Source organism: Mesoplodon bidens, assembly GCF_964165515.1.
Source record: "Mesoplodon bidens genome assembly, chromosome: 1".
Lineage (NCBI taxonomy): Eukaryota > Metazoa > Chordata > Mammalia > Artiodactyla > Ziphiidae > Mesoplodon > Mesoplodon bidens.
This window is the reverse complement of record NC_138176.1, coordinates 168,955,646-168,982,199: the sequence shown is the minus strand read 5'-3', so window position 1 is coordinate 168,982,199 and position 26,554 is coordinate 168,955,646. Positions and strand designations below refer to the sequence as shown.

General features: G+C 40.3%; 3 protein-coding genes and 1 pseudogene across 5 annotated transcripts in view; all 4 read right to left on the bottom strand.

The window, feature by feature from the left end:
* Positions 1–287: 287 nt before the first annotated feature.
* DNAJC9 (DnaJ heat shock protein family (Hsp40) member C9) lies at positions 288–4,975 on the bottom strand. 2 transcript variants are annotated; one of them, XM_081248613.1, is made up of 5 exons: positions 4,785–4,975; positions 4,403–4,543; positions 3,431–3,685; positions 1,490–1,576; positions 288–1,123 (listed from the first exon to the last, which is right to left on the bottom strand). In XM_081248613.1, the coding sequence occupies exons 1-5, from the start codon at positions 4,893–4,895 to the stop codon at positions 1,004–1,006; spliced, it is 714 nt and encodes a 237-aa protein (XP_081104739.1). In that variant the 5' UTR covers positions 4,896–4,975; the 3' UTR covers positions 288–1,003. The 2 variants fall into 2 exon arrangements, with proteins under 2 accessions (XP_081104739.1, XP_081104738.1); XM_081248612.1 differs by having other exon boundaries at positions 295–1,123; positions 4,716–4,972.
* A 2,429-nt stretch (positions 4,976–7,404) lies between these two features.
* Positions 7,405–9,034, bottom strand: MRPS16 (mitochondrial ribosomal protein S16). The gene is made up of 3 exons (XM_081249234.1): positions 8,825–9,034; positions 8,135–8,395; positions 7,405–7,647 (listed from the first exon to the last, which is right to left on the bottom strand). The coding sequence occupies exons 1-3, from the start codon at positions 8,835–8,837 to the stop codon at positions 7,514–7,516; spliced, it is 408 nt and encodes a 135-aa protein (XP_081105360.1). The 5' UTR covers positions 8,838–9,034; the 3' UTR covers positions 7,405–7,513.
* Positions 9,035–10,172: 1,138 nt separating this feature from the next.
* Positions 10,173–26,554, bottom strand: part of CFAP70 (cilia and flagella associated protein 70) — an 88,316-nt gene continuing 71,934 nt past the window's right edge. The window contains exons 24-28 of the mRNA XM_081248464.1: positions 26,235–26,396; positions 25,478–25,567; positions 20,859–20,960; positions 12,015–12,062; positions 10,173–10,458 (exon numbers count right to left, since the gene is read on the bottom strand). Of these exons, the coding sequence (XP_081104590.1) occupies positions 10,378–10,458; positions 12,015–12,062; positions 20,859–20,960; positions 25,478–25,567; positions 26,235–26,396 (483 nt within the window). The 3' untranslated portion in view covers positions 10,173–10,377. The remainder of the gene's footprint in view (positions 10,459–12,014; positions 12,063–20,858; positions 20,961–25,477; positions 25,568–26,234; positions 26,397–26,554) is intronic.
* LOC308618429 (ADP-sugar pyrophosphatase-like) lies at positions 17,655–18,402 on the bottom strand (annotated as a pseudogene). Its single transcript has one exon. The product of its transcript is annotated as an ADP-sugar pyrophosphatase-like (transcript).

Here is a 26,554-nt window from a genome sequence, read left to right as displayed (position 1 = left end):
TACAACATCTCTTGAGGCAACTTAAACCAGGCTATCTGCTACAAGGCTGACTACGACTACTTTTCTTCTCTCTTCTTTATCCTAAGCACCATTCATATCTTTTCTAGTTCATCTTTTTTTTTTTTTTTTTTTGCGGTACGCGGGCCTCTCACTGTTGTGGCCTCTCCCGTTGCGGAGCACAGGCTTCAGACGCACAGGCTCAGCGGCCATGGCTCATGGGCCTAGCCACTCTACGGCATGTGGGATCTTCCCAGACCGGGGCACGAACCCATGTCCCCTGCATCGGCAGGCGGATTCTCAACCACTGCGCCACCAGGGAAGCCCCTAGTTCATCTTTTAAATGATCACACTGGGATCATTTAAAAAGCCCCTGGAACTTAACAGTCATTTTTTTACTTGTTTATTTAATCATGTATAATTCTTACAAAGATGCTTGAAGTTATGTGAACACCTGTTTCTCCTATAAACCTCAAGCAAAGAGTGCAAAACTTAGTTCAGTAAAACAAAAAGGAGAGGGTCTATGCAAGAACATTAAGACTGAAAGCAAACTGGCAAGTATTTGGAAGACAGACGTCCCGCAAGTGTGTTGAAGGCTAGGTAGAGTACCTGTTCTAATAAACACACACCACTGAATACCCTGCAGCTCACTCCTGTGTGGCAAAATGACAACTGCTAAATGTGGTAGGGATAGATCTGCATTATAGGTACAGTTCCTTGTACAGAAGACCCATAGAAGATTGCTGTCAGGAAGCATATACCCTTCCGCTCCCTCAATGATCACCACCAAATTCCTTCATAGAAGGACCTCACAGAATGTCATGGTGCTTCCAGGATATACTAACATCAGATTCAGAGATTCTGTTTGGTTTACATAGTTGATCTGAATAATTTAGGCTTGAAAGACAACTTTTCTCAAGGGTTAACTTTTGTCTTCAAATCTTGACGGCACCTTGCCTACGATGACATCAATTAACACCTAAGGACTTTTGAAGAGAAAATTCCATTATTTCTTTTCTTTCTTGAGAGTTGTTTTTTTCCCTCCTCGTTTGGAAGGTTTGCAGTACTTTGCTTCCATCTGAGCCAGAAAATTGTCCATTTCCTTTTGCCGATCCTTTTGTCTGCTCTGTTTAAGAAGTTAAAACACAAGCTTTCAAAACACAAGACTGTCCACAGAGATAAAAGTACATAGCAGCTGCCAGGGCTGGTGGAAAGGGAGAATGGGGAGTGACTGCTAATGGATAAGGGGTTTCTGTTTAGGGTGATGAAAATGTTCTGGAATTAGTGCTGATGATTGTAAAACCTGATAAATATACTAAAACCCACTGAATTGTACAATTTAAAAGGATGACTGTATGGTACCTGAATGTCTTAAAAGAAGAAAACAAAATGTCCACAATACTGTACATACACTCCAAAGAAAATATTAGCAGTAGGAATCAGAACATGAAAGAAGTGGTGGCAACCTTCACAGACAACCTGCCAGGTTTACCTGAATGAGTGCTTTCAAGTTATCCACTCCTTCATCAAGCCCCAACTCCTTCCTGCTCATTTCTGCTTCTTTAGCCTCTTCCTGAGCCTAAAACAGAAACTCATGTGAGACGCTAAGGCAATCTAGCAAATACTAAAAATACACCCTCTTTCCCCAAAGCAAATTTGACTCCTTCAAGTTGAAGATTATATAAACTAAAAGGATAAAACTGCATAAATATGACACTCACTAAAAGGCAGCATTGCTGACATCAAGCAGTAGATCCTCTGATTCCAATAAGCATTTCTGACTGCTCCCCATTTGTATTTGCTAGGGGTAAGCAGGTAATTTGGTTTCATAAACCACATGGTGACAGGAAGGAAACCAAAATGCTAGAAGAGCTAAGAAAGGTCACTTAGCCAAGGATGCCCTCAAAATTTTGCCAGGATACAGGCACCTCAGATTCCTCCTCTGGAAACCCAATTTACTACACGTGACTCGTGGCAGCCTTGAGAGCAACCCCAGTTTAAAATTTCCCCTGAGTAGTTAGGATAAACTCTAACAAATTCAGTTTTAACTTTCTTTACCAGATTTCAAAGCCACCTCCTCTTGCCAAACTTTACTAGGGCTGATTCCAAAATACCACAAGAATACCTTGGGAAAGGTTAATAAGTTCATTCTTTCCTTCAGGGCAACAAGCAAGACTATAAGCGGCCCCAAGCCCCAGTGAATTTTCTAAGTAGCAATGAATACTATTAATACTGGGAGTTATGATACATTAGGATCCTGTTATTCCAATAAAGAGACACAGTTTCCATTGTCTACTTTCAGTCCCTGTATTCAATTTATTTCTTTTAATACTGTATTCCCCTCTCCAAGTTTGTGGGAGTCTCACTCAAAAGTATTCCAGCCTCCTGCCCAGCTCCCCCAAACTCTAGGGAAGTTTCTCAAGCTAATAGCCTATTACTGAATACAGCTGTGCTCAGTTTCACCTAAAAAGATAATTACCAACTTAAGATAAACTGTCAGCCTGAATCTAGACAGATGTAGCCTATGAGCCAAAATGTGATCTTGATACACATTCCACTTCTCTCAACTCAGCACAGGTGTCAGGTTTCTCCTGTCTCTCTACCTAAAAGCTGCAGACCTACCTCCACCCCCATTTCAGCCATACAAAATAAAGTACCCACCAAAGAGCTACAGTCTTACACTGTTTGCTCCCTGTGGAGCTCCCATTATGAGTCAGGTTGAGGCAATGGTGCCTTTAATACCAAAAGACCAGAGGCACAGATGTTTGTTACCTTGAATCCACTCCCTCCCTGAACCCCAGATATCCTTAAGCTCCTTTCCCCTGCCATCATCCTTACCCTCACCAACTCCACAGTTTAATATGGGTATAAAGGACACACAAGCCACAGTCCTTGATATTCCACAAAAGTGTACCTCAAAGTGTGTTTGGAAAGACACATCAAAATAAACTAAATCGTTTGTTTAAAAAAATGTATATTCTGGGTCCAACTCAAGAATCAATCTGGCAAGAACAAAGGAATCTGAATTAAAAAGACACAGCTTTGAAGGGACAGCCTCTGTCACCCTCCCCCCCACACCCTAACCAAGTGAGAATCACTGTCTAGCCTGTGTATCTGGACTCCATTACTTTATCTCCTCAGGAATGCCTCAGCAAGGTTACAAGAATTGGCCCATATGAAGAATATTTCAGTGGTACTTTAAAATGATATTGATTATCTAAATAACCCATGCAGTAAAATCCTCCTGAGCACAACACAGTAGAAAAAAAAGGTTCTCTTAATGAGCTGATCTGCTCATTTTATGAGATGAAAACTACAAAACAAGTTAAACCTAATCTTTATTTCAGCAGTCTTGTATATATTTTCATTATTGTAAATATGCTCAGATTCTTTTTGGAAGCAGTCAAGATATAAATAGCATTCAAAATCTTACCCTCCTTTTCCTTGCATTCATCTTTTGCTTTGCTTCTTTGACAAAGGCATTATAGGACGGGACCTCTCTGGCATCAATGGCTTGTTGAATAATGTTCCTTATCCTGGGTTCCTCTGTGTACTGCACACACAGCACAGACTCCATGATCTGATCCATGTCACCCTTGAAGTCCAGATAGGCCTGTTTAATATCAGCCAGCTCTTCTTCTGAACCTTTGTATGTCTTCTCAAAAGCTTGAATGTCTTCTAGAGATATCTGAACAAATGAGAGACATATGCTTTAACTTGGAGAATTCTATTTTAAATAAAAGAAATACTAGTAAAAAGTATATTTAGGTGTTGAAATGTTTCTCCCCAAATGTTTCTCCTCAACTCAGTTGCTTGAGTTGAAATTGTTGCAAAGAACCAAAGTTTCTATGCCAAAGATTTTCCAGAGTTCTCCCTAGTCCAACCTTTACAACTGCTAAGCTACAGACCAGGAAAATTTAAGTGAAGTTTCCAAGCTAGGAAAAGTTTCAGGACTTACATCGGGATATGTAAAATAAAGCACATCTTGTAAAAAATCAAATGCCCCCGTTTCACTACAATCACTCTACATCAACGGAAAATTAAAGACCCATTTCAGTAAGAGTGTGTGTGTGTGTGTGTGTGTGTGTGTGTGTGTGTGTGTGTGTGTGTGTGTGTGTGTGTGTGTGTGTGTGTGTGTGTGTGTGTGTGTGTGTGTAGGTGCATGTGTTATGGATACACCCACACGGTTCAACCTAACGGTGAGATAAGTCTTCCCTTCTTCAAAGATCGATAATCTCCTGAGGAACGCCGGTGTGTATGTGTGTGTTTATTTATTAATATTTCGAGGCCAAATAAAAATTCCTCATTCTTACACAACACAAAATGCAAGGCCTTAGAGGCATTCAATAAACGTTTGTTGAATGAATGATGGAAACAGTCACAAGGAAATCCCAGAGTTCTTTACCTTTTTAAACAGTAATCTCCAATAGGCCTCCCAGTCCCGATCTTGGCTGAGCACATCAGAATCCTCGTCCACTGTTCCCTGCTCATCGTACACTGCTCTCTGATCTTTGTCACTCAGAACGGAATAGACCTTCCCAAGGATCTGCGGGAAAGAGCATCCAAAAATCAACCCTGCGCCTCTAACTGAAACCGCGCCGCGAGAAATAAAGATTAGAAGACGCCAGGCCGGGTTCGGCTCACTCCACCTGGGAGGGGTCGGGCGGCCAGAAGACGGAGATAAGCCCGGGCAGCCGGCGGACCGGGGTCTAGCGCACCTGGAAGCGGCGCGTGGCGTCCTCCTTGTCGCCCTCGCCCACCCGGTCCGGGTGCACCTGGAGGGACACCTTGTGATAGCCGCGTCGGACCTCGCCGTCTGAGGCCTCGCGCCGCACGCCCAACACTTGGTAAAGGTCGGCGGTGCCGAACACTTCCTCGCACAGCTCCAGAAGCCCCATGGCCGGTAGCGGTGCGGAGCCGGCGGCGACTTCAGCGAAATCAGCCTGAGTCCAGTGACGCTGAGCACAGACCTGGGCGGCTCCCTTTTCCCGCGCAAAAAGCCCAGGGCCGGCGTCACAAGAGGCGCCGGAAGGGGCGGGGCCACGACACCACACTTTACGGCGGTTGCAAAGGGGGTGTGGCCAAGCTTGCGTCGGCCAGAATTGAGGCGGAGAGTGGAGCTGGCGTCCCTGGTCTCCTCTAGCGCCGGGACCTCCTTCCACCACGCCCTCTCCTCCGCGGCCCTCCTCCCGATGCTCTGGAAATCTCGTACCTACCTTTTCCCCAACGTCCTAGCTCAGTTTATGCAACAATATAAGGAACGTTCATATTAGGCCGAACCTATGCACTGTTTTCCTTTTGCTTTTTTTCAGTGAAAAACAGCGTAACATCGGCATTTGGCAATTTCACATGGTTTAAATTTAACCTGAAGATTAAACAGATTTGTTCTTTTCCAAAGATGATCTGACAAGAGTACATAGAGCTCTGAGGCCCAAATAATTTTGCAACCTACAGGTTGGGACCGCTGGATAGGGACTTTCCCTTGAGCCCTGCAATTTAAAAAACCTACATTAAACAAAAAGACAAAATACCGGTCTTTTAAAAATTCTTTGTCTGATAGAACTTCTAGATTTGATATTTATTACAGAATCATTTCCATTCACCTTCCAGTTCCTAAATCACCTTCCACTTTGCTGGAGATAACATGATCCAAATGCTCATCTTAATAAAAACGTAAGCTTCGGAAGCAAAAGCTTTCTCAAGTGCAGTCCTGGGATTGAGCATGTTGGACTTGAGCGGGTAGCAAGACAGGCTGATGCAATCACTCAAGACTTGGTGAAAATCTGGGCCTGGAAATCCAAAGCAAGGCTAGGGCTAGAGAAAACTTTGGAAATCAGGGAGAGGATGAGCTCACATAGGAAGTTTGTGTATATAGATCTTAGACAAAAGATAGACCAGGGCACAAAGTGAATACGTGAGCTGGAAGAAACCCAGTAGCTCAAAATACCCATTTCACATCAGTTCCCCTCACTGGACAATACTTTCCAGAATTACATTCTCCTCTGCTCTACCAATTAAAGCTTCTCCAAAGACCTCAAACTCTCCAGGGTAGATTATTATCTTTTAAACTTTGAAATGGTTTTCAAAACATTTCTCTTTCCTAGATCCAAGATCAAACCCAGGTAAAGTCAGTTGCTCTCTGCCTGCTGTGCCTTTAAAGTCACCCCAAAGTAAGTGGGAGCCAACCAGTGACAACCCTGGGAGAGCCTTGATGACCTCAGATTTTCAGATGGCTGGTAACTGTTCTCAGAATATAAAACCCAGAGAATAAAATAGTTTGGTACATTGATAGGGCTATAGAATCTCCTCTATAAATCTCCTATGTTTTAGTTTTATGTCAGATTATGAAATCTGTATTATCCAATGTGCACTAAAACCATCTAATCCTGCTGCGCTTCTGGTGGAAAAGATTATGTGCTGAGTTTTGGGGGACACAGCCAGTCATCTGTATTACCAAATCATGATACCTAAACCTGATTCTGTCACTGACTTTTTAAATGGATTTTTTTTTTTTTTTTTTTGCGTTACGCGGCCCTCTCACTGTTGTGGCCTCTCCCGTTGCGGAGCATAGGCTCCAGACACGCAGGCTCAGCGGCCACGGCTCACAGGCCCAGCCGCTCCGCGGCATGTGGGATCTTCCCGGACCGGGCCACAAACCCGCGTCCCCTGCATTGGCAGACGGACTCTCAACCACTGCGCCACAAGGGAAGCCCTAAATGGATTTTTGTAAAGCCCCTCATCTTAGCTCATTCCCCCGACTACAGACAATACGACATGTTGGAAACGGCTCACCAGGTAGGAACATTGGAGTCTGACTCTTAGCTCTGCCCAATATTAAAACTATGTGGCCTTGGGCAAGTTTCTACTGCTGAACTTCAGCTTCTGCTCCTATAAACGAGATAATCCTACCTAATTTCATGGTATCTTATAATTCTCACAAATAACCATGCACGGAAAAGGCCTAAAATGTATGTGGGTACTTTACAATATTATCTTTCTTCCAGTTATTCCTAAAAAGTAGGTTGTTAGAGCCTAAAAGCTCATAACAAACCTACCTTTGTAAATCTGAAATTTTGCGTTGACAAGACAATGTAAATCTGCAATTACAAAAACAGTAAGTGAAGTAACTGTGTTCCTGAGCTGGTGGGATGACCATAAATGACTAAAGTAGGAATTAGTTGGATAGGACACAGACATGCTGGTTGGGGACTTTGAAACACAGGGAAGTCCTGGAAAGTAGCAGGCTGTAAAGTTGTCCTAGAGACCCAGAGTCCAATCCACCCCACAGCCACTGTCTTTCCCCAGATAAAAGCTGAAAAAGCTAATTAGTACCTACACCCAGCTTTATGTCAGTCAAGAACAAACCTCTCCCTGGGCCCTGTTCAGGTCAGGCCAGAATATCATGGATGACTTAAAAAATTCCATTTATTGACCTCTAAATATAATAAAACTAAGAGATCTGCACAAATATTTTAAGAGGACTTTGACCTTGTTCCCACTGCTATGATCACTGAAGTCAGTTTGCTTTTGTTTCTGTAGCCTCTGTATCTGTTTTCTGAGCCGCTAAGAGGACTTCTCGTGCCCGTTTCCGTCGCAGCCTCTCAGCATTTGTGATCACCATCGGATGCAGAGGGAAAAAGCCAGAAAGACCTAAAAGTAACAGGATTTTCATTCATTATAACAATACAAGCTAATATTTCCCTGGGAACTCAGCATCACTGAACTGAGGTCTAACAGAGACCTGATCTAGAACATAGATTCAAATCAAGTTCCTCACTCAACAAAATGTTTTACCTCTTCCCCCAACTCACTTCCTTCTGTTTACTGCAAGGTCACAATGGATGTTGTCTACTTCCTAACACTATTCTCCTTACTTGGAAAAAAAAAAGAACTCACAGATAGCCATTCAAGACACACCGTTCCCATTTTTTAGCATAAAATCTCAGTCATCCAAAAAGTCTCATAAAGGAGTCTACAAAAGGAATCTCCAGATTCAAAATGGCAATCAGATCAATTTCAGTTCTCACTCCTGTCCTGATTAGCCTGGAAATAATGAAAATCGTTTTAAATTCCCATCATCTTCGAGCTGATTTCAATTTAAAATCCCCTCGGAGAGGTAAAGCTAGAGCTGAGTTACCCAGAAGCTTTTCCACAGGCTTAGAGAGGTGGGCTCCACAGCCAATCCAATGCCGGATCCGGTCCAGGTTGAGAGCAACGAGTTTCTCTCCATGACTGTTGGGCAGTGGATCATAGGAGCCCAGCTGCTCCACGAAACGGCCATCCCTGGGACACTTGTTGTGAGCAGCCACGATGCGGTAGAAAGGCCGGTTGGCACAGCCACCCAGGGAAAGGCGGATGGTTAAGTGGCCTCCATGGTAGGCCTTGCAGAGCAGAGTACCTGTAGACAAATAAGTGGTTAAGACACAAGAATCGAGGGCACAAAACCGACAAAATGAGATAGATGAAATGAGCCCCCTTCCTCCACTGAAAGGTCCTTACTTCCAACCAATTCTTGTCAATCTTAGATACCGTTTCTTTGTGAAACTACTCTTATGCACTCCAGCCATCCCCCAACGCACTCAACACTGGCTCTGGACCATGTCGGAGTCCAGCTGCCTCATCTATAAAATGAATGCCGTTTATCTCATAGGGTTTCCGCGAAAACTTACAAACAAAACAAGAAAACCACTGAGAAGAGGGTCAAACGTGTGCAGTTTCAGGTACGGGTTGCCTCTAGCTCGTCTACGAGAGCGCAGCTCCACCCGCTCCCGCACGCCCCCTACCCCCGCGACTGCCCTTAAGGTCTCCCGGGGCCCCCATCACTCACTGAGCTGGACCATAGCGCAGTCGCCGGGGCCTGTGCACCAGTTGCGACGCCTCGGAGCTTCTGGCCTCCCGCGCGGATCCGCTCTACCGCTTCGGTGGCGCGGAGGACGGCCGGGAAAGGTCAGCGTTGAGGAATTGCCGGCCGCCGACCTCCGCGACCCTAGGCCGGGTGCCTCGGTGCCGGAAGCGAACGGCCCACTCGCCCCGCCTCTTCCGCTTTCCGCCCCTACACTTCCCGTAACGCAACACAGTGGAACCTAACGTACCTGAACGGTTGCAAAGAAGGGGCGCTACAGTTTGGGGCTGGGCTAAGTGCGAAAAGAGCCCTTTGGGATCTCCCGGCCCTCACTGGCCTTTGGGTTCCTGCCAGAGGGAGGAGTATTGGACAGTCCTGGGAGCGGCTAAGAAGTGCTAAAGTGCTCCACAAATCCATCCTTCCAGCAAACTTTTTCCAAGCACCAGTTAGGGCCAAGGCGAGGTGCCGAGAACGCAAAGATGCGCTGTCCCTGCCCCCAGGAAGCTTGACATCTGGTAGGGGAGATGGTGAGGTTACACCAGAGTAACTAGGGGTGGTCAGTACACAGTCCTGGAGTGAGCGGAAGAGAAGGTGAACCTGATAATTCCTTTGTGTCTCAGGAAGACTTCATAAAGGAGGTAGCATTAGGACTGAGAGTAGAAGGACTATAAATGAATGTAGAGTTGATTTTGCCCTTCTGTGTTTACTAATATGCCTCTCACCTTCCCTCCTGTTCTACCTCCCTCCTATTCTCTCAACCGCCTCCTTTAAAAAATAAAGGAGGGGAGCCTTTATTTCCGGTTTTGCTGTGCACTGATCCGGAGGACAGGGGTGAGGTATGGTTCCTTTGTCATCTCTAGCCCTAGAATAAATGGCCTCCGTTGTGAGGAGTTTTGCATCTGTTATAGGGTAATGGACTCTTCATGGAGCCCTTGTGATTTAGATCCATGAAGATACCTTCAGCAAAGACCAGTCTATTAAGCTTCTCTGTTCACTGTTGGATCCAAAGGATCTGGCCACAACTCATATACTCTTTGCCCTAATGCAGTGACCCAGCACAGCATTCTTCCTTTCTGCCCACCTTAGAAATGATGCCTTAATTCCCAAGTTCCAGTAAGTGAACCTGGCCAACGACCTTAGCAGTTGACCTCTTTCAGGAGTGATCCTGATAAGCTTTCACCGGAAACTCTAATAATGAAGCTCCTATACCTTACACACACACACACACACACACACACACACACACACACACACACAGAGTTATATTCTTATATGTACCTCAGTATACCTTAACTGATGAATTCTGAATCTCTTAGTTTTTTTATTACCATCCAGTTTACTGTCACCACTAAAACATCCAGTAACATAGCCATCCAGTAAGATAGCCAACGGAAATAAGTGAATGGGTTTCAGTTTGTGCTGAAGATCCTTTTTTCTTTATCCCAAGCCCTCATACGGTGAAACATCCAGGGTTTAATTTCTCTGGGAAGGAAAGGAGCTCGGTGTCCCATACAGAAAATTCTTCAGGTGGAAGGATGTCAGAAAGATGGATTTCCAAAGCCAACTGTCTCCTGTACCATGTGGATCTCTGCAAGCAGACTCTCATCTTTCAATTTCAGCTGCATGAGAGGAGGAAGGGAAGGACACATGTCATACCTGATATGTGGAGACCCCTCATTTGCGGGACAACAGCTAAAGAACATAGTTCCTCAGGATGGAATTGCCTCTTCCTATATTCTCTATTTCACAATAACTCCATTAAAAAGACCTCAAAACATCGTGCTGGTTACACGGATGTGTTCACTTTATGAAAATTCATCACGTGGTATGAACACTCACAATTTGTGTATTTTTTTGTAAAATAAAGTTTATTTTTAAAAGAGTTTACCTTATCACCCAATATATCTTAACTAATGAATAATGTTCCCATTTGGCAAGTGAGAGAAAGGAATCAAAGACACAGGAATCAAAGACATTAGACTTTAATTTTAAAATCTAGATGTGTAGTAGACACACCTAGTTGCCTACTGAAAACCCACTCTCTCTCTTCTTTTACTAACAAAATCTTCATTTCTTTCCAGGACAGCAATGTAACCAACTAAAAAGCCACATTTCTTGCTTCCCTTGTAGCTAGGGGTAATTTCAATCGTTGCCAATGAAATGTAAGGTAAAGTCATATCTCTTTAAAGGGAGGTGAAATAGCTAGCACGGCCCCTTTGTCCCTTCCCTGCTTTGTTCTTTTTTTTTTTTTTTTTGCAGTACACGGGCCTCTCACTGTTGCAGCCTCTCCTGTTGCGGAGCACAGGCTCCGGACGCGCAGCCTCTGTGGCCATGGCTCACGGGCCCAGCCGCTCCACAGCATGTGGGATCTTCCCGGACCGGGGCACGAACCTGTGTCCCCTGCATCGGCAGGTGGACTCTCAACCACTGTGCCACCAGGGAAGCCCCCCTGCTTTGTTCTTTATTGTGCCTGAAACATGGATATGATAGCTGGAGCTACAGTGGCTGTCTCGCAACTATGAGGGATGGAAACTGCATGCTATGATTGGTGAAGCAGAAAGATAGAGGTTGGGTCTCTGATGACACTATGGTACCAATTCTGGACTTTTCATTAGATGAGAAAAATAAAACACCTAATTTAAGCCACTGTCTTCCAAGTCAAATTACTTGCAATCATAACTGATAGACTAGACCAGGGGTTGGCAAGCAATTGCTCATGAGCCAAATCCAGCCCGCTGCCTGTTTCTGTAAGCAAAATTTTATTTGAAATGCAGCCATGCTCATTAGTTGGTGTATTGTCTATAGCTGTTTTTGCACTACAAGGGCAGAGTAGTAGTGACAATAGAAACCATGTAGCCCACAAAGCCTAAAATATTTCCTATTTTGCCCTTTACAGAAAAAGTTTGCTGACCCCTGGACTAGAGCAACACCTTCATTTTATATGTGAGGAAAATGAGGCCCAGGGAGGTTAACAAAAGATCCCGCATGGTAATATGCGGGTTTTTATTCCAAACCCAGCAGCCCCATGATAATGGCCAAAGATGGTAAGAAAATCCTCTAGAAAAATATTCATATCATGAAATGCTGTAAAGTCAAGTCCTGAATTAAGCCAGCACCTTCCCTCCAGTTTACCAACCTCAGTACAGTATGAACAGCAGAGGTATCTGCATCATACCTTCATCGTGTACTTGTAGGCCTGCTCAGCTTCCAGTTGCCGTCCAGCCTGAAAAAAAGAGCACCGCCTGGTGATGAGGACATACCATAAATATTATGAAGGGAAAGAACATAAGCAGAGGATTTATACCTTCTTAGTTAAGAACCTCTGAATTCAAAGGGGAAGCAGGAAAATGAAAGGTGGTAGGGAAAAGCAGATGTTCATCTATATATAATATATATATCCCTCCTTCATTTCAAAAAGCTTAAAGACAACTTGGCCTCTCTTTTTTTTTTTTCCTGAAAGCACCATGAGTCATTTGTTACTCTCAGGATTGAAGCTATTCTGTTAATAACAGCTAACACTTACATAGTGCTTGCTTTGTAGTTTACATTGTTTTAATTGTTTACATTTTTAAAGTGCTTTACTTTCATATATACCACTATTATTTATATTTATATTGTATCAATATATTATTGATATTTACATGCCACTAGTATCTATAGTTCCCAGTTTACAGATAGAGAAACCTGGGCACAGAGAGGATAAATAACTTGCCAGGGTTATGAAGCTAATAAGTGGAAGGGCCAGGTTTTAAAACAATGCAGCTTGGCTCCAGAGTCCAGGTTTTTAATTACTATAATCTATCCTGTCTGTATGCATTAGAAAAAGCAGATACTGCAATTACTTCCATGCAGATCTGGATATGAGGTGAGAACACTACTTCTAGTTATTTCTTGTATAAAGTAATCATGTAGGACTTCAATGAGAATAATATGAATTCACTAGTATATTTCATAAGTTTGTGCACAACAAATTAGCTGCAGTATTAAGAGTCACTTCGGAAAATTTAAATACATAAATATGAGAACCACAGACTGTTCAGGTCAGAAGGGAATTTAGAGAATATCAAGTCCAATTCTCCGATTAGTGCTAGTCCATGGTAAATTTTTACTAGTTCATAGAAGACTTCATTACCCTAAAGACTTTCCTAAAATATTTAAACTTTCAAGTGTTCCTACCTGAAGTTCACTGAATTCCAGGGGTATTTTCCAGTACATCTTCCTTTCTTATCATTATTACTTTTGTTTCACTTCTGCCATAGGGAGGCAGAGACCCAAAGGATGGAAGGATCCAGAACAGGCAAAATTTTGAAAAAGAATTTTTTTTGTTTTGTTATTATGTAAAATGCTGCAGTAAACATCCTTGTACATGTTTTCTGGTATTTTCCTTAGGAATGTACCTATATATAAAATTGCTAAGTTGTAGATATGAATGTGACTAAATAATGCCATATTGCACTTCAAAGTAGTTGTACCACTTTACATCCACTAGCAATTAGGACAATCCTTATAAATGTTGGTAATATCAAACTAATTTTTCCCAATCTTATGGGTGTGAATTTCTGTCACATAATTATAAATTGCATTTTCATGGTTACTAGTGAAGCAGAACTTCTTTTCATATATTTATTGACTTTTACAATTTCCACTTCAGCAAATTATATATTCCTATCCTGTGACCATTTTTCAATCAGATTGTGTGTAGGGTTTTTTTCTTATTGTAGGTAATATTTATATATTCTGGATATTAATCCTTTATTAGTTATAAATGCTGCAAGTATTTATAATAAAGTTCTTAAGCTTTATTTTAGTGCCTTTTGTTGTACATGAATTTCCAATTTAAAAGTTGTTAATTTATTGATATTTTTATCTTTGTCTTGCGCTTTTATAGTCATAAGGAAACCATGCACACCCAAGGGCAAAGAGGTATCCTCCATATTTTCTTCTAAGGAGTCTAAAGTTTTAAGATTTAGACCTTTAAACCAGCTGGAATAGTGTGTGTGTGTGGGCGGGGTGGGGGGTGAAGTAACGACTACTTTTTTTTCATATGTATAGCCAGTGACTCCACCACTATTTATTGAACAGTCAGTCCATTTATTCCTCATTTTGGTGGGCTGTTTAATCTTTTTTTTTTTTTTTTTTTTTTTTTTTGCGGTACGTGGGCCTCTCACTGTTGTGGCCTCTCGCGTTGCGGAGCACAGGCTCCGGACGTGCAGGCTCAGCGGCCATGGCTCACGGGCCCAGCCGCTCCGCGGCATGTGGGATCTTCCCGGACCAGGGCACGAACCCATGTCCCCTGCATCGGCAAGCGGACTCTCAACCACTGTGCCACCAGGGAAGCCCTGTTTAATCTTTTAAAAATAGATTTATTGAGGTATAATATATTACCAAAAATTCACTAATTTTAAGGTTCAACTGTGCAACCATCACCACAATCCAGTTTTAGAAGGTTTCTATTACTCCCCAAAAGTTTCTTCGTGCCTGTTTGCAGTCAATCCCCATTCCAACCCTTGGCCCTAGAATCACTGATCTATTTTCATCTCTATAATTTTCCTAATTTCATATAAATGGTATCATATATAGTCTTTTGTGCCTTCTCTTAATTAGCATAATGTTTTTGAGGTTCATCCATATTGTTGCATGAATCAGAATTTCATTTTTATTGCTGAATAGTATTCCATTGTATAATTATACCATATTTTGTTTATCCATTCACTGATGGGTCATTTGGAATGTTTCCAGTCTTTACTGATTATTAAATGCTGTAATGAAATAGAGAAATCTTTGTGTAGACATATGTTTTCACTTTCCTTGACTAGATACCAGGAAGTGGAATTGCTGGGATATATGGTAAGTATGTATTTAACTTTTTAAGAATCTGCCAAACTGTTTTCCAAAGTGGTGTACTAATTTGCAATCCCACCAGCAATGTATGAGGATTCCAGTTTCTCCACATCCCTGTCAATAATTGCCAGTCTTTTCGATTTAAGCCATTCTAATGGGTGTGTAGTGTGGTATTAATTTATGTTATCTTAATGAATTATCTTTTAAATTTTGACATAATTTCAGATTAAAGTTACAAGAATAGTTCTCTCCTCTCTGTATATACACATACACATGCACACATATATACATATGTACATGATACATAAGTATATATTTTGACTTTTCCTGAACCATTTGAGAGTAAATTGCAAACATGATGCAATTTTAGACTTTAGTATGTGTTTCCTAAAACCAAGGACATTCTCTTACATAAGCACAGTGCAATTATCAAAATCATGAGATTAGTACAAATATAATACTATTATCTGTAGACTTCATTCAGATTTTTTCAAATGCCCCAGTAATATCTTTTATAGCAAAAGAAAATCCAGGATCATGCCCTTTACTCAGTATTCATGTCTTCAGTTTCTTTTAATTGGGAGTAGTTCTTGATTCTTTTTGTTTCATGATATTGGAATTTCTCAACAGTAGAGGGCAGTTATTTTGTAAAATATTCCTCAGTTAGTGTTTGATGTATCTTTATGATTATATCAGGTTATGAACTTTTAGCAGGAATACCTCAAAAACACTGTTGTGTTGCCCTCAGTGCGTTCTATTAGGAGGCACATGCTGTTTATCCCAATAATGGTGATGGTAACCTTGATTATTTGTTTAGATTGTTATCTGTCAGGTTTTTCTACTATGGCATTACTGTGTTCCCCCTTGTAATTAATAAATATCTTGTTGCGAAATACTTGAGACTATGTAAATATCTTCTTCCTCCTTAAGCATTCATCAGTAGTTTCAGCATACCTTGTTACCATATGACCCAGCAATCCCACTTCTGGGCATATATCTGGAGAAAACTCTAATTTGAAAAGATACATGCACCCCAATGTTCATAGCAGTACTATTTATAGTAGCCAAGACACAGAAGCAACCTAAATGTCCATCAACAGATGAATGGATAAAGAAGATGTGATATCTATCTATCTATCTATCTCCAATGGAATATTATTCAGCCATAAAAAATGAAATGATGCCATTTGCAGCAACATGGATGAACCCCGAGGTTATCATACTAAGTGAAGTAAATCAGACAGAGAAAGACAAATATCATATGATATCGCTTATATGTGGAATCTAAAAAATTGTAGAAATGAACTTATTTACAAAACAGACTCACCGACATAGAAAACAAACTTATGGTTACCAAAAGGAAAGGTGTGCGTGAGGGATTAGCAGATACACACTACTATATATAAAATAGATAAACAACAAGGTCCTCCTGTATAACACAGGGAACTATATTCAATATTTTGTAATAAATATGGAAATAATAAATAAATAAATAAATAATGGAAAAGGTTATGAAAAAGAATCACTTTGCTATACACCAGAAAACAAAACAACACTGTAAATCAACTATACTTCAATTAAAATAAAAAAAAAAGAAGTGGCAAGAGTGGGAATCCTTGCCTTATTCCTGAATTTAGCAGGAAGACTTGTAGCTTTTCACCAATGAGTATGACGTTGGCTGTGGGTTTGTCATAAATGGCCTTTATTATGTTGAGATATAGTCCCTCTATACCCACTTTGATGAGAGTTTTATCATGAATGGATGTTTACTTTTCTCAAATGCTTTTTCTGCAACTATTGAGATTATCATGGGATTTTTAACCTTCCTTTTGTTAATTTGGTATATTACATTGATTTGCAAAAGTTGAACCATCCTTGTGACCTTGGAATAAATCCAACTTGATGGTGGTGTATGATCCTTTTTATACATTGGTGGATTCGGTTTGCTAATATTTTGTTGATGACATTTCCATCTATATTCATCAAAGATACTGGCCTGTAATTTCTTTTTTGTAATGTCTTTGTCTGGTTTTGGTCTCAGGGTAAATGGTGGCCTCACAGAATGAATTTGGGAGTGTTCTGATCTCTTCAATTTTTTGGAATAGTTTGAGAAGGATAGGTATTAGTTCTTCTTTATTTATTTAGTAGAATTCCCTTGTGAAGCTATCTGGTCCTGGACTTTTGTTTGCTGGGAGGTTTTTTTTTAATTTTTTATATTTTATACAGTAGGTTCTTATTAGTTATCTATTTTATACATATTAGTGTATATATGTCAATCCCAATCTCCCAATTCATTGCTGGGAGTTTTTTAAATTACAAATTCAATTTCAATTCTAGTGATCAGTCTGTTCAAATTGTCTATTCCATCTGGACTCAGTGTTGGCAGGTTGTATGTTTCTAGAAATTTGTCCATTTCTTCTGGTTTGTCCAATTTGTTGGCATATAACTGTCCATAGTATTCTCTTATGATTTTTTGTATCTCTGTGGTATCAGTTGTTATTTCTCCTTTTTCATTCTTATTTTGTTTATTTGGGTCCTCTCTCTTTTCTTCTTAGTGAGCCTGGCTAAAGGTTTATCAATTTTGTTTATCTTTTCAAAAAACCAACTCTAGGTTTCATTGATCTTTTCTATTATTTTTATCTCTATTTTATTTAATTCATCTCTGATCTTTCTTTTTGCATTCGGTATTGCTTTTATTTTATGAAAAAGCTAATTTCAAATCTACATTAAAACTAAGCTGGGGGCTTCCCTGGTGGCGCAGTGGTTGAGAATCCGCCTGCCGATGCAGGGGACACGGGTTCATGCCCCGGTCTGGGAAGATCCCACATGCCGCAGAGCAGCTAGGCCCGTGAGCCATGGCCGCTGAGCCTGAGCATCCGGAGCCTGTGCTCCGCAGCAGGAGAGGCCACAACGGTGAGAGGCCCGCGTACTGCAAAAAAAAAAAAAAAAAAAAAAAAAAAAAAAAAAAAAAACTAAGCTGAATACAAAGTCTTAGTGAAGGGGGTCTGGTGATTCTTTTTACAAAAACATGGCCACTGTCCTTTGGCCTTAAAACTTCAGGAAGGGCACTTCAAATGGCTTCATCTTTGCATGTTTCAATGCCAGAGCATAGGAGTAGACCCTAGCGTCCACTAGACCCTAGACCCTAGCGTCAGATGTTCATCAGCTACCAGAGCATCAAGTCTCTTCAGCAGGTCATTCTTTGGTAAGGAAATTACTTCCACAAATTCTCCATTTCCTGGCTTTGGCTCAGGCCTTAGGTTTTCAGCGTCATCTCCATTGATAGTTACTGTCATGATGTGTGTGGTACAATTTGACAAACCTGGATCCATACATACAGCTGGAGAACATTCAGCAACATCTCCTTTATAGCCAGTTTCTTCCTCTAGCTCCCGAAGAGCAGCTGCTTCTAGGCTTTCGTTGTCATCATTGAGACCCACAGGGAATTCTAAGCAGTAGCTTCCCAGTGGTGGTCAGAACTGCTTTACCAGAATGATACATTCATAATGAAGGGTTCTTTGAAGCACTGGGATAACTGGCCACACCATCAGCAGACTGTCCTTTCCTAGTTGTCCACTTCACAGTTTCCCAAGTTCTTGTTTTACCAGTAAGATTCCTGTAAGTTGTTTTATCAAGCTTGACCCATTTTCCTTCTGAAATTAACTCTTCTGAAATAATAGACTGGTGTTTTGAGAAGAATCTGCTGGTTCTAGTTTTCCCATTTTCAAACTAGTTAGTCCTTACTAGTTAGTCCTTCTTGCCCCCAGGCAAGAAGTTCACGCTACTCCCAGGCATGGGACGACGGTATGGGTACTCCTCTGGGCGGGAGGTGAAAGCATGGGTCTGAGGCCGTAGTCTGAGGAGATGTGGTGCTACTGCTCTCTCTAATCTTTATTAATTCCTTCCTTCCACTGACTTTGGGCTTTGTTTGTTCTTTCTCTTTCTAATTCTTTTAGGTGGCAGGTTTGGTTGTTTACTTGAGACTTTTCTTGTTTCTTGAGGAAGGCCTATATTGCTTCGTCCCATAGATTTTGGAAAGTTGTGTTTCCATTTTCATTTATCTCGAGGTATTTTCTGAATTCCTCTTTGATTTCATCATTGACCCACTGCTTTTTTAGTAGCATGTTGTTTAGTCTACACATGTTTGTTCTTTTTCCCATTTTTCTTTCTATAGTTGATTTCTAGTTTCATACCATTGTGTTTGGAAAAAATGTTTGATATAATTTCTATCCTCTTAAATTTGTTGGGGCTTGTTTTGTGGTATATTAGTGTTTCAGGAAATAATCTTGGGGGGGTCATCTTTAGAACTCTGCCTACCAAAAGAAATTGTATATGATTTTCTCTTTGATCTATGAATTAATTAGAAACATCTTTTTTTAAGTTTACAAATGTATGTGAGTCTTTTGGCCTATCTTTTAGTTGTTGATTTATAATTTTACTGAAGTATGATCTATATGTATTCATTGAAGCTCTCTTTGTGGTCTAGCATATGGTCAACCTTTATGAATAATTCACTTGTGCTTCAAAAGAATATGTATTCTATGATTAAGTACAGGGCTCTATAATTAGTGTTTGAGCTCAACCTTGTTGTTTTATTCAAACCTTACACATTCTTAATTTTTTCCCTATTTGATCTAGCAGTTTCTGAGAGAAGTGTATTAAAATCTTCCATTTTGACCCTTTTAGTTTAAAGATGAAGAAACTGAGGCCCAGCAAGTTTAAGTAACTTCCCCAGTATCCCACAGCTAGTTGTGGCACAGCTGGGGTAAGAACTCAGGTATTTCTCATATTGATATTTACTCCAAAGAGAAAGTTCAGTAATTTTTATTCTGTTAGTTTCTCTTATAATCACAATATTCCCTGTCAGTCCCTGTGTTGTATTGGCCAATGCAAAACTCAGGGCCACTCTCTTTATTCCCAATTTGAATCTTAGGCTAATGTTGAAGTTATTGAAGCAAGTTATTTTAATTTTGGGAGGGTTATTTTCTATAGGTAAAGCAGCTATCACAAATTCCCACAATTACCCCCCCACACACAATTTCCCATTATTTCAAGGATAAGCACCCTCAGCCAGCAGTTCAACAGGATGGAATGATTCAGAAACACTAGTAGAGTATCTCCTTTGCTGGTCTTTGACCTTGTTACATTCTGATACAATATGACTCCCATTTTTAATTTTTTTAAAAGGAAAACAACTTTAATGAAAAAGGAACTCAGGTCATTAAATATAACTAAATACATTTTAAATATAAATACCATGTCTTTCCTGATTAGTATCAGGTAAATATCTAAACTATGTGTCTGAATAGCTAAACCATCTGTCTGAATTCTGGTCTCAAAGAAAAATCTTAGAGACAATTACACAGAAGATGCTTCATAGCATCAGGTGCATTTTTTTGATGGGATCTTTTGGGAAAATAACTTCAGTCTATCAGAGATTTCTGTTGTTCCTATTGTTGGTAATTCATTTATGGCTACACCCTTATAGTCTACCTTGCCTTTCTTTTTATCATTAGATTCTTATATAGCTTTTCTAGACCATATATGACATTTTTGTAGATCCAGAGCATAAATAGAATGACTATACAATCCCAGACTTGAGGTCCTAAACATGAGAGTGAAGGCAGGCAGAGTGGTGCTGAGGAGGGCAGAAGGAGAATCTCTCACCTTCCCCAAGTCTAATCTGCCATCCCACTGCACAGCCCTTTTATGCACATCTCCTAACTGCCACCCCAGACCAAGATCTGATCTGTACATGCTCCTTCATCTTGAGTCAGGGCACACACTGGGCTGGGCTTAGTTTGTGTGGCCTGGGCTGGGGCCTGCTGAGCAGCTCAAAAGTGCCACAGGGAGCACACCCCATCTGAAACCCCCACTGACAGTCAACCCCAATCCACCCCATTACCACTCACCTGAGACGACCAAACCCAAGTGCGTCATTCCCATTTTTAGAATCTCCCTTCCAGACAAACACACCTAAGTATATGATTTTCAAGCACATCCTAAGTAGAGGCTTCCCAGACATGAACTCTCCTTCATCATCAGTATAATGACCACATCTGAAGCTCATCAAACCTCAACTATCATGCATTGATGGCCTTCCCACTATCTCTTTCTTTACTTGGTCCCTCACCTCTCTGCTCTACAAGGGCATTGTGTAAGGATAATAATCACTCACTTTCAGGCAGACCAGAGCCAGATATGCCCATACTTCAGCATTGTAGTTGTTCAGTGCATTGGCTTCAGAGAGAGCATCCTCAGCCTCTGTGAGCTCATCCAGCTTGATAGAAAAAGAAGAAAATGTGATTTGTTAAGTCAAAGTAGTTTTCACTTAAGCCAGCTGGAATCTGTTTAGTTGAAAATGCTATGTCCAAATAACATTGATATATGTGACCCATACTAATAATTTTCAACTTAAAAAATTTTTAGCAACAGAAAAAAAATTTTTTAGCAACAGAACTCTTTCTTCAAACAAAATCATATGTGGTGGTGTTCCAATATATGAATGAGTTAAAAGTAGAACTGCTCTGATTAAAAAGTCAGGTACAGGAATCTGGAGCTCTGCCTGCTGGGCCATCGAGTTATACCCCTCTCTTCTTCCTTCTCTCTATAGCAGGCCCATCAGTGCATCCATGAACCATAGAGCTTCAGGTGCCAGGGTTGGAAAACCAGAAGTATTCACTATCATGTGTGCCTCATTCAGTGATTTCCCCATACACAGTGGGCTGTCAGATACATTTGTAGTTTTATATTGTACATCCCTTTCTTAAGTTAGTCCTGTTAGCCCATCAAAATACTATTGTTTAGAAAGCTTCTCTTTCCCCTAATATTAGTTATTGACAGCACAGTCTTGAGCAATCAATACAACATTCAGAGATTCTAGGGTGTTCCCTGAGCTCTGGGCACATGGATATCATTGCTGCTCCCTAATACTGTGAGTTTGTTTTGTAAAATCTTCCAAAAGGCCACCTAAGGAAAGGACAAGATACCTCTCTCTCCCCAGTAAAATCGTTCTTCATTTTTCATGTTTTAGAAAATAAAATAACTGGTTTCTAGGCCCAAGACAATATGAAGAATGGCCTTTCGGCAATGCCCATACCTTGGTCCACACTTTAAATGTCTCAGAGATATTGATTCATTATTTAATCAACCTATATTTGCTAAGAATTTATTTTACTCTGTGTCAGGCAGTATGCTAGATACTTGGAATAAAAAGAAAAAATACAACTTTTGCCCAAAGAATTCACTGACAGATACGTAAAAAATTAAGACAAAATGAAAACTCAAACACATAAAGAGTTCTGATAGAAAATAAACATTTCTATAATAAAAGCATATATATATACATATATGTATATATATGTACACATACATATATATATTTATTTATGTGTACATATACATATATGTACACATAAATAATCTAGTGGAGGGACAAAGGAAAAGAGGAATAGTTCTACCCTGAGATTAAGGGATGGCTTCAGAGAAGAAACACCGTTGAAGTCAATCCTGAAGGATAAATCGGAGTTTGTTAGCTATACTTCAAGGCATTCCAGGTAAGAAGAACTTCATATACAGAGGCACAGAGGCTTCAGAGAGCATGGCATGCTCAGGAAACTCTTAATATGCTTGTGTGGCTGGAGAAGGGAGGGAAGGGAGAGACAGAAGGCGAGAGAGAAAACAAAGGAAGTGATAAGACCAAGGAGTTAGGAAGAGACCAGATCATTCAAAAAAAAATCTGAATATTATTCTGAAATAAGGTGTAGTCACTGAGGAGTTTAAATAAGGAAGTAACCTGGTATTTGCATATTTTAAAGACCACTTTGGTAACAATGCAGGAGATGAATTGAGGGAGGACAGGAGAACACCCTAGCAGGTAAAGAAGGGATGAGGCTTGAATTAGAGCAGTAAAAACACGGATGGAGAGGAGACAGTAGACTCAACAGACATTTAGGAGACAAAATGAATAGGATATTTGATGCCTAATTAAAAGTAATAGAAGTAGACTAGGATAGTTTTTAAGTTTCTGGCTTGGTTGACTGGATTCATTATAGTCCCATTTACTAAGACAGGGAATACAGGAGAAGGTACAGGCTTAAGGAATGTGAGAATCCTTCTGAGATAAGTTAGGTTACATTTTGGATATGTACATTTTGAGGTGTCTGGGCGACCATCAAATGGAGCTATTACATTGTTTGATATAAGGGTCAGAACATGAAAAGTGTTATGAACTGAAGCTTTAGGATTCATTGGGGCACAGTTGGTAGTTAAGCCCACTGGGGTAGATTATATTTCTTAGGGAGAAGAAGTAAGGTGACAGGAGAAGAGCTGGCTATAGAACCCAGGAGGACCCAACAATTATGATGTGTAAAAGACTAGGAGCCAGCAAAAAAGGCTGAGAAGGACACCAGAGAGGAAGGCGTGGAACTGGAAGGATGTGAATGCAATATTGTGGAAGTCAAGCGAAGAGAGGGTTTCAAGTAGGAGGCAGTCAGCAGGGTTAAGTGCCACAGAGACTTCATCGGAGGGTCTATTGCATTTGGCAATTAGGGTGTTATAGGGGGCCCCCATCAGAGAAGTTTCAGCAAAGTGTTAAGGGGTATACACCTAATTGCAAGGAATTGAAGGGTAACTGGTACCTAGGAAATGAACAGATAATTCACATGATTTCAACTTCACTAGTGATGAAAATGTAAATTAGGATATATATCAAATTGGAAAATGATAATGCCCATTGTTGATGACTTAACAGTAAAATGGACTCTCACACCTGGCAGAATATAAATCAGTTTACAGCCGAATCTAGAAAGTGAGTTGACACTATACTTAAAATTTTTTCTACATTCTTTATGAATGTATGCTAAGGAAATAACAGAATTAAGCTTAGAGATTTATGTCTTAAGAATGTTTATTTCTGCTTTATTTATAATATATAGACGTAGAAACTAATGACATGTCCAATAATAAGTGGTTGGTCAAATAGATATGGTATATCCACACATAGGTACAGCATGACTAAAACATTGACTGAGGGGCAGAGATTACTTGGATACCTTAGCAGTAGGACTTAACCCAACTTTTTTTGAGTTTCTATATCAATGAAAATATTTTTTATGCTACTTAAAACAAATAGAAGCATGATTTATGCTGACTGGTTTGTACAGTTGGTTTCTTGTTCTTTTGAAAGTGCTGTTAGGTTTCTAACAGCTACAGATGTTTTACATCCTTTCTGGGAAGGTGGAGTGGGGGCATATGGCTTCTATATAAGTGATCACATATCCTGGTTGGCCTGGGACACTCCTTGTGTCCCAGTGTAATTATTAATATCACCCTTTTCATTCTCAGAAGTGTCCTGGTTTGTATGATAAATTACATGATAACCCTACTTATGCATCTAAACCAGGGAATACCATGCAGTTATCAAAATTTATGTTTTAGACTATTTGATTATGTGAGAAGGTACCAATGCTATACTGTTAAGTAGAAAAAAAGATTCCAAAGCAGTAAATACATTATTTACAATTTTATACATTAAAATTACTTTTAGGGCTTCCCTGGTGACGCAGTTGTTGGGAATCCGCCTGCCAATGCACGGGACGCGGGTTCAAGCCCTGGTCTGGGAAGATCCCACATGCCGCAAAGCAACTAAGCCCATGCACCACAGCTACTGAGCCTGCATTCTAGAGCCCATAAGCCACAACTACAGAGCCCGAGTCCCACAAGTACTGAAGCCCATGCGCCTAGAGCCCGTGCTCCACAATAAGAGAAGCCACTGCAATGAGAAGCCCGCGCACTGCAACGAAGAGTAGCCCCAGCTTGCCATAACTAGAGAAAGCCCGCATGCAGCAATGAAGACCCAATGCAGCCAAAAATAATAAATAAATAAATAAAAGAACTTAAAAAAAAATTACTTTCATATACGTACGAAAAAAGACTGGAGGAAAATGCATTCAAATGTTAATAGTGGTTATCACTGAGTGGTGGGGATTATGGATACTTTTATGTTTTCCTCATATTTTGTATCATCCAAATTTCTATAACTATCATATTTTACCTTTATGGTTAAAAAAACAGCAATGAGGAATAGGAGACAAGTAATATAAACAATTCTTTTGGTTAAGGGTAACAACCAGGGAGGTTGTTACTGTTGTTATTGTTTAATAAGAAGGGGAAAAGTACAGGGAAAGAGCTGACTGGGAAGGAAAGCTTAAAAATGTAAATCAAAGAGAAAGAAAACATTAAGAAAGTGAGGGATTAGGAGAAAAGGAGAGGGATAGAATCAAGAATACACATGAAGAAGTTAGACAAGAACAGAAGAATGCATGCCTCTTTCAAAGATTAGAGGAAAGGAGGGAAGGGTGACTAAAGAGTTTTTAGGGGCAGTGGAACAAAAGATCTACCAGAAGCTGTAGCAACTCCTCCTGAATATAGAAGGGACACAGAGCCTAGTAAGTATCAATTAGTTTCTTTAATTTAATTGAGTAGATTCTTTATATCCCATATCACTTTTCTCTTCCAGATAACATAATAAAATTACAAGCTTGTGTACCAAATAACATGAAACTTTTTATTATATAGCTTCATGCTTCAGTTTTTGTGGGATTTTTAAAGAACGTTTTATTTTTGTAGTTCAGATTGACCTTCAGTTTACTGAACAGCTTTGAAGAACAACTTTTCATTAGAGAAGAGTGCCCTGATAGCCTTCCTACCACCATCCAAACTCCCAGGATGCCTGGAAGGCCGAAGAGTCAAGGTCAGCTGTATGCACAGGCTAGTCTCAAGACCTGATCCTCTTACCTGATAACAGGCGATTCCCAGTCCTAGCCAGGTAAGGCATGAAGGCGATCTCTTACAGACTTGCAGGTAGGTTTTCTTTGCCTTTTCGTACTGTAGAAAGAAAGCACCACTGAGCTATTGATCTGGAAGCTTCAAACACTGCATTGCTAGGATAACCATGGGGCTTCTAATTGTAATTGTAATTGTACTCCACACCAATCAAAGTTAGATGAGTCCTTGGATTATGTATATATATGTGTGTATATATATATATATATATATATATATATATATATTTAAATATATTTTATATATATACTTTAAATATATATATATTTTAAGACAACTTTTTAAGAGAAGTTTTATGTTCACAGCAAAATTGAGAGGAAAGAACAGAGATTTTCCATTTACCCACTGTCCCCACACATGCATAGCCTCTCCCATTATCAACATCCCCGACCAGAGCGGTACCTTTCTGTTAGTTAAGTCAAGCTAAGAATGCTTCTACTACTTTTAATAAAAGAAAGCTAAAATAATAGCTAAAATAACACTGAGTTCTTAACAACTTTTTTAGTATCATAATGGTTAAAACCACAGACTCTAGTATTAGACTGCCTGGGTTTGAATTCTGCTTCTATTAATTACTGGTTATCTGATGTTGGGCAAGTCACTTTACCTTTGGATGTAAAAATGTCATTATCATATTACTATTCTCACTCCACAAAGATCCCAGACAATGACATGATTTACATAGTTACTCCCCATCTCTATCCCTCACCTCTTTCTCTTCCAGATATATCTGCCCCAGTCGCAGGAAGATGAAGTGCATCTCAGAAGCATCCACTACAAAACTAATGGTTCGCTCATAGCATGCCTTGGCCTCAGCATGATTTCCACTCAGAAAATAGAGATGGCCCTTCACGCCCCAGACGTTAGGGTTCTAAGAGAGTGAAGAACAAGTAGTACATGGGATGAGGTAGTATTTAAAAGTACATTAATGATCTTTGTTTAACACTTAAATTTAGATGAAGTCCATGTTCTTTTGCAAATTTGAAAGAAGGCCATTCAGTTGCACTGGGAGATAACTGTTCTAGGACT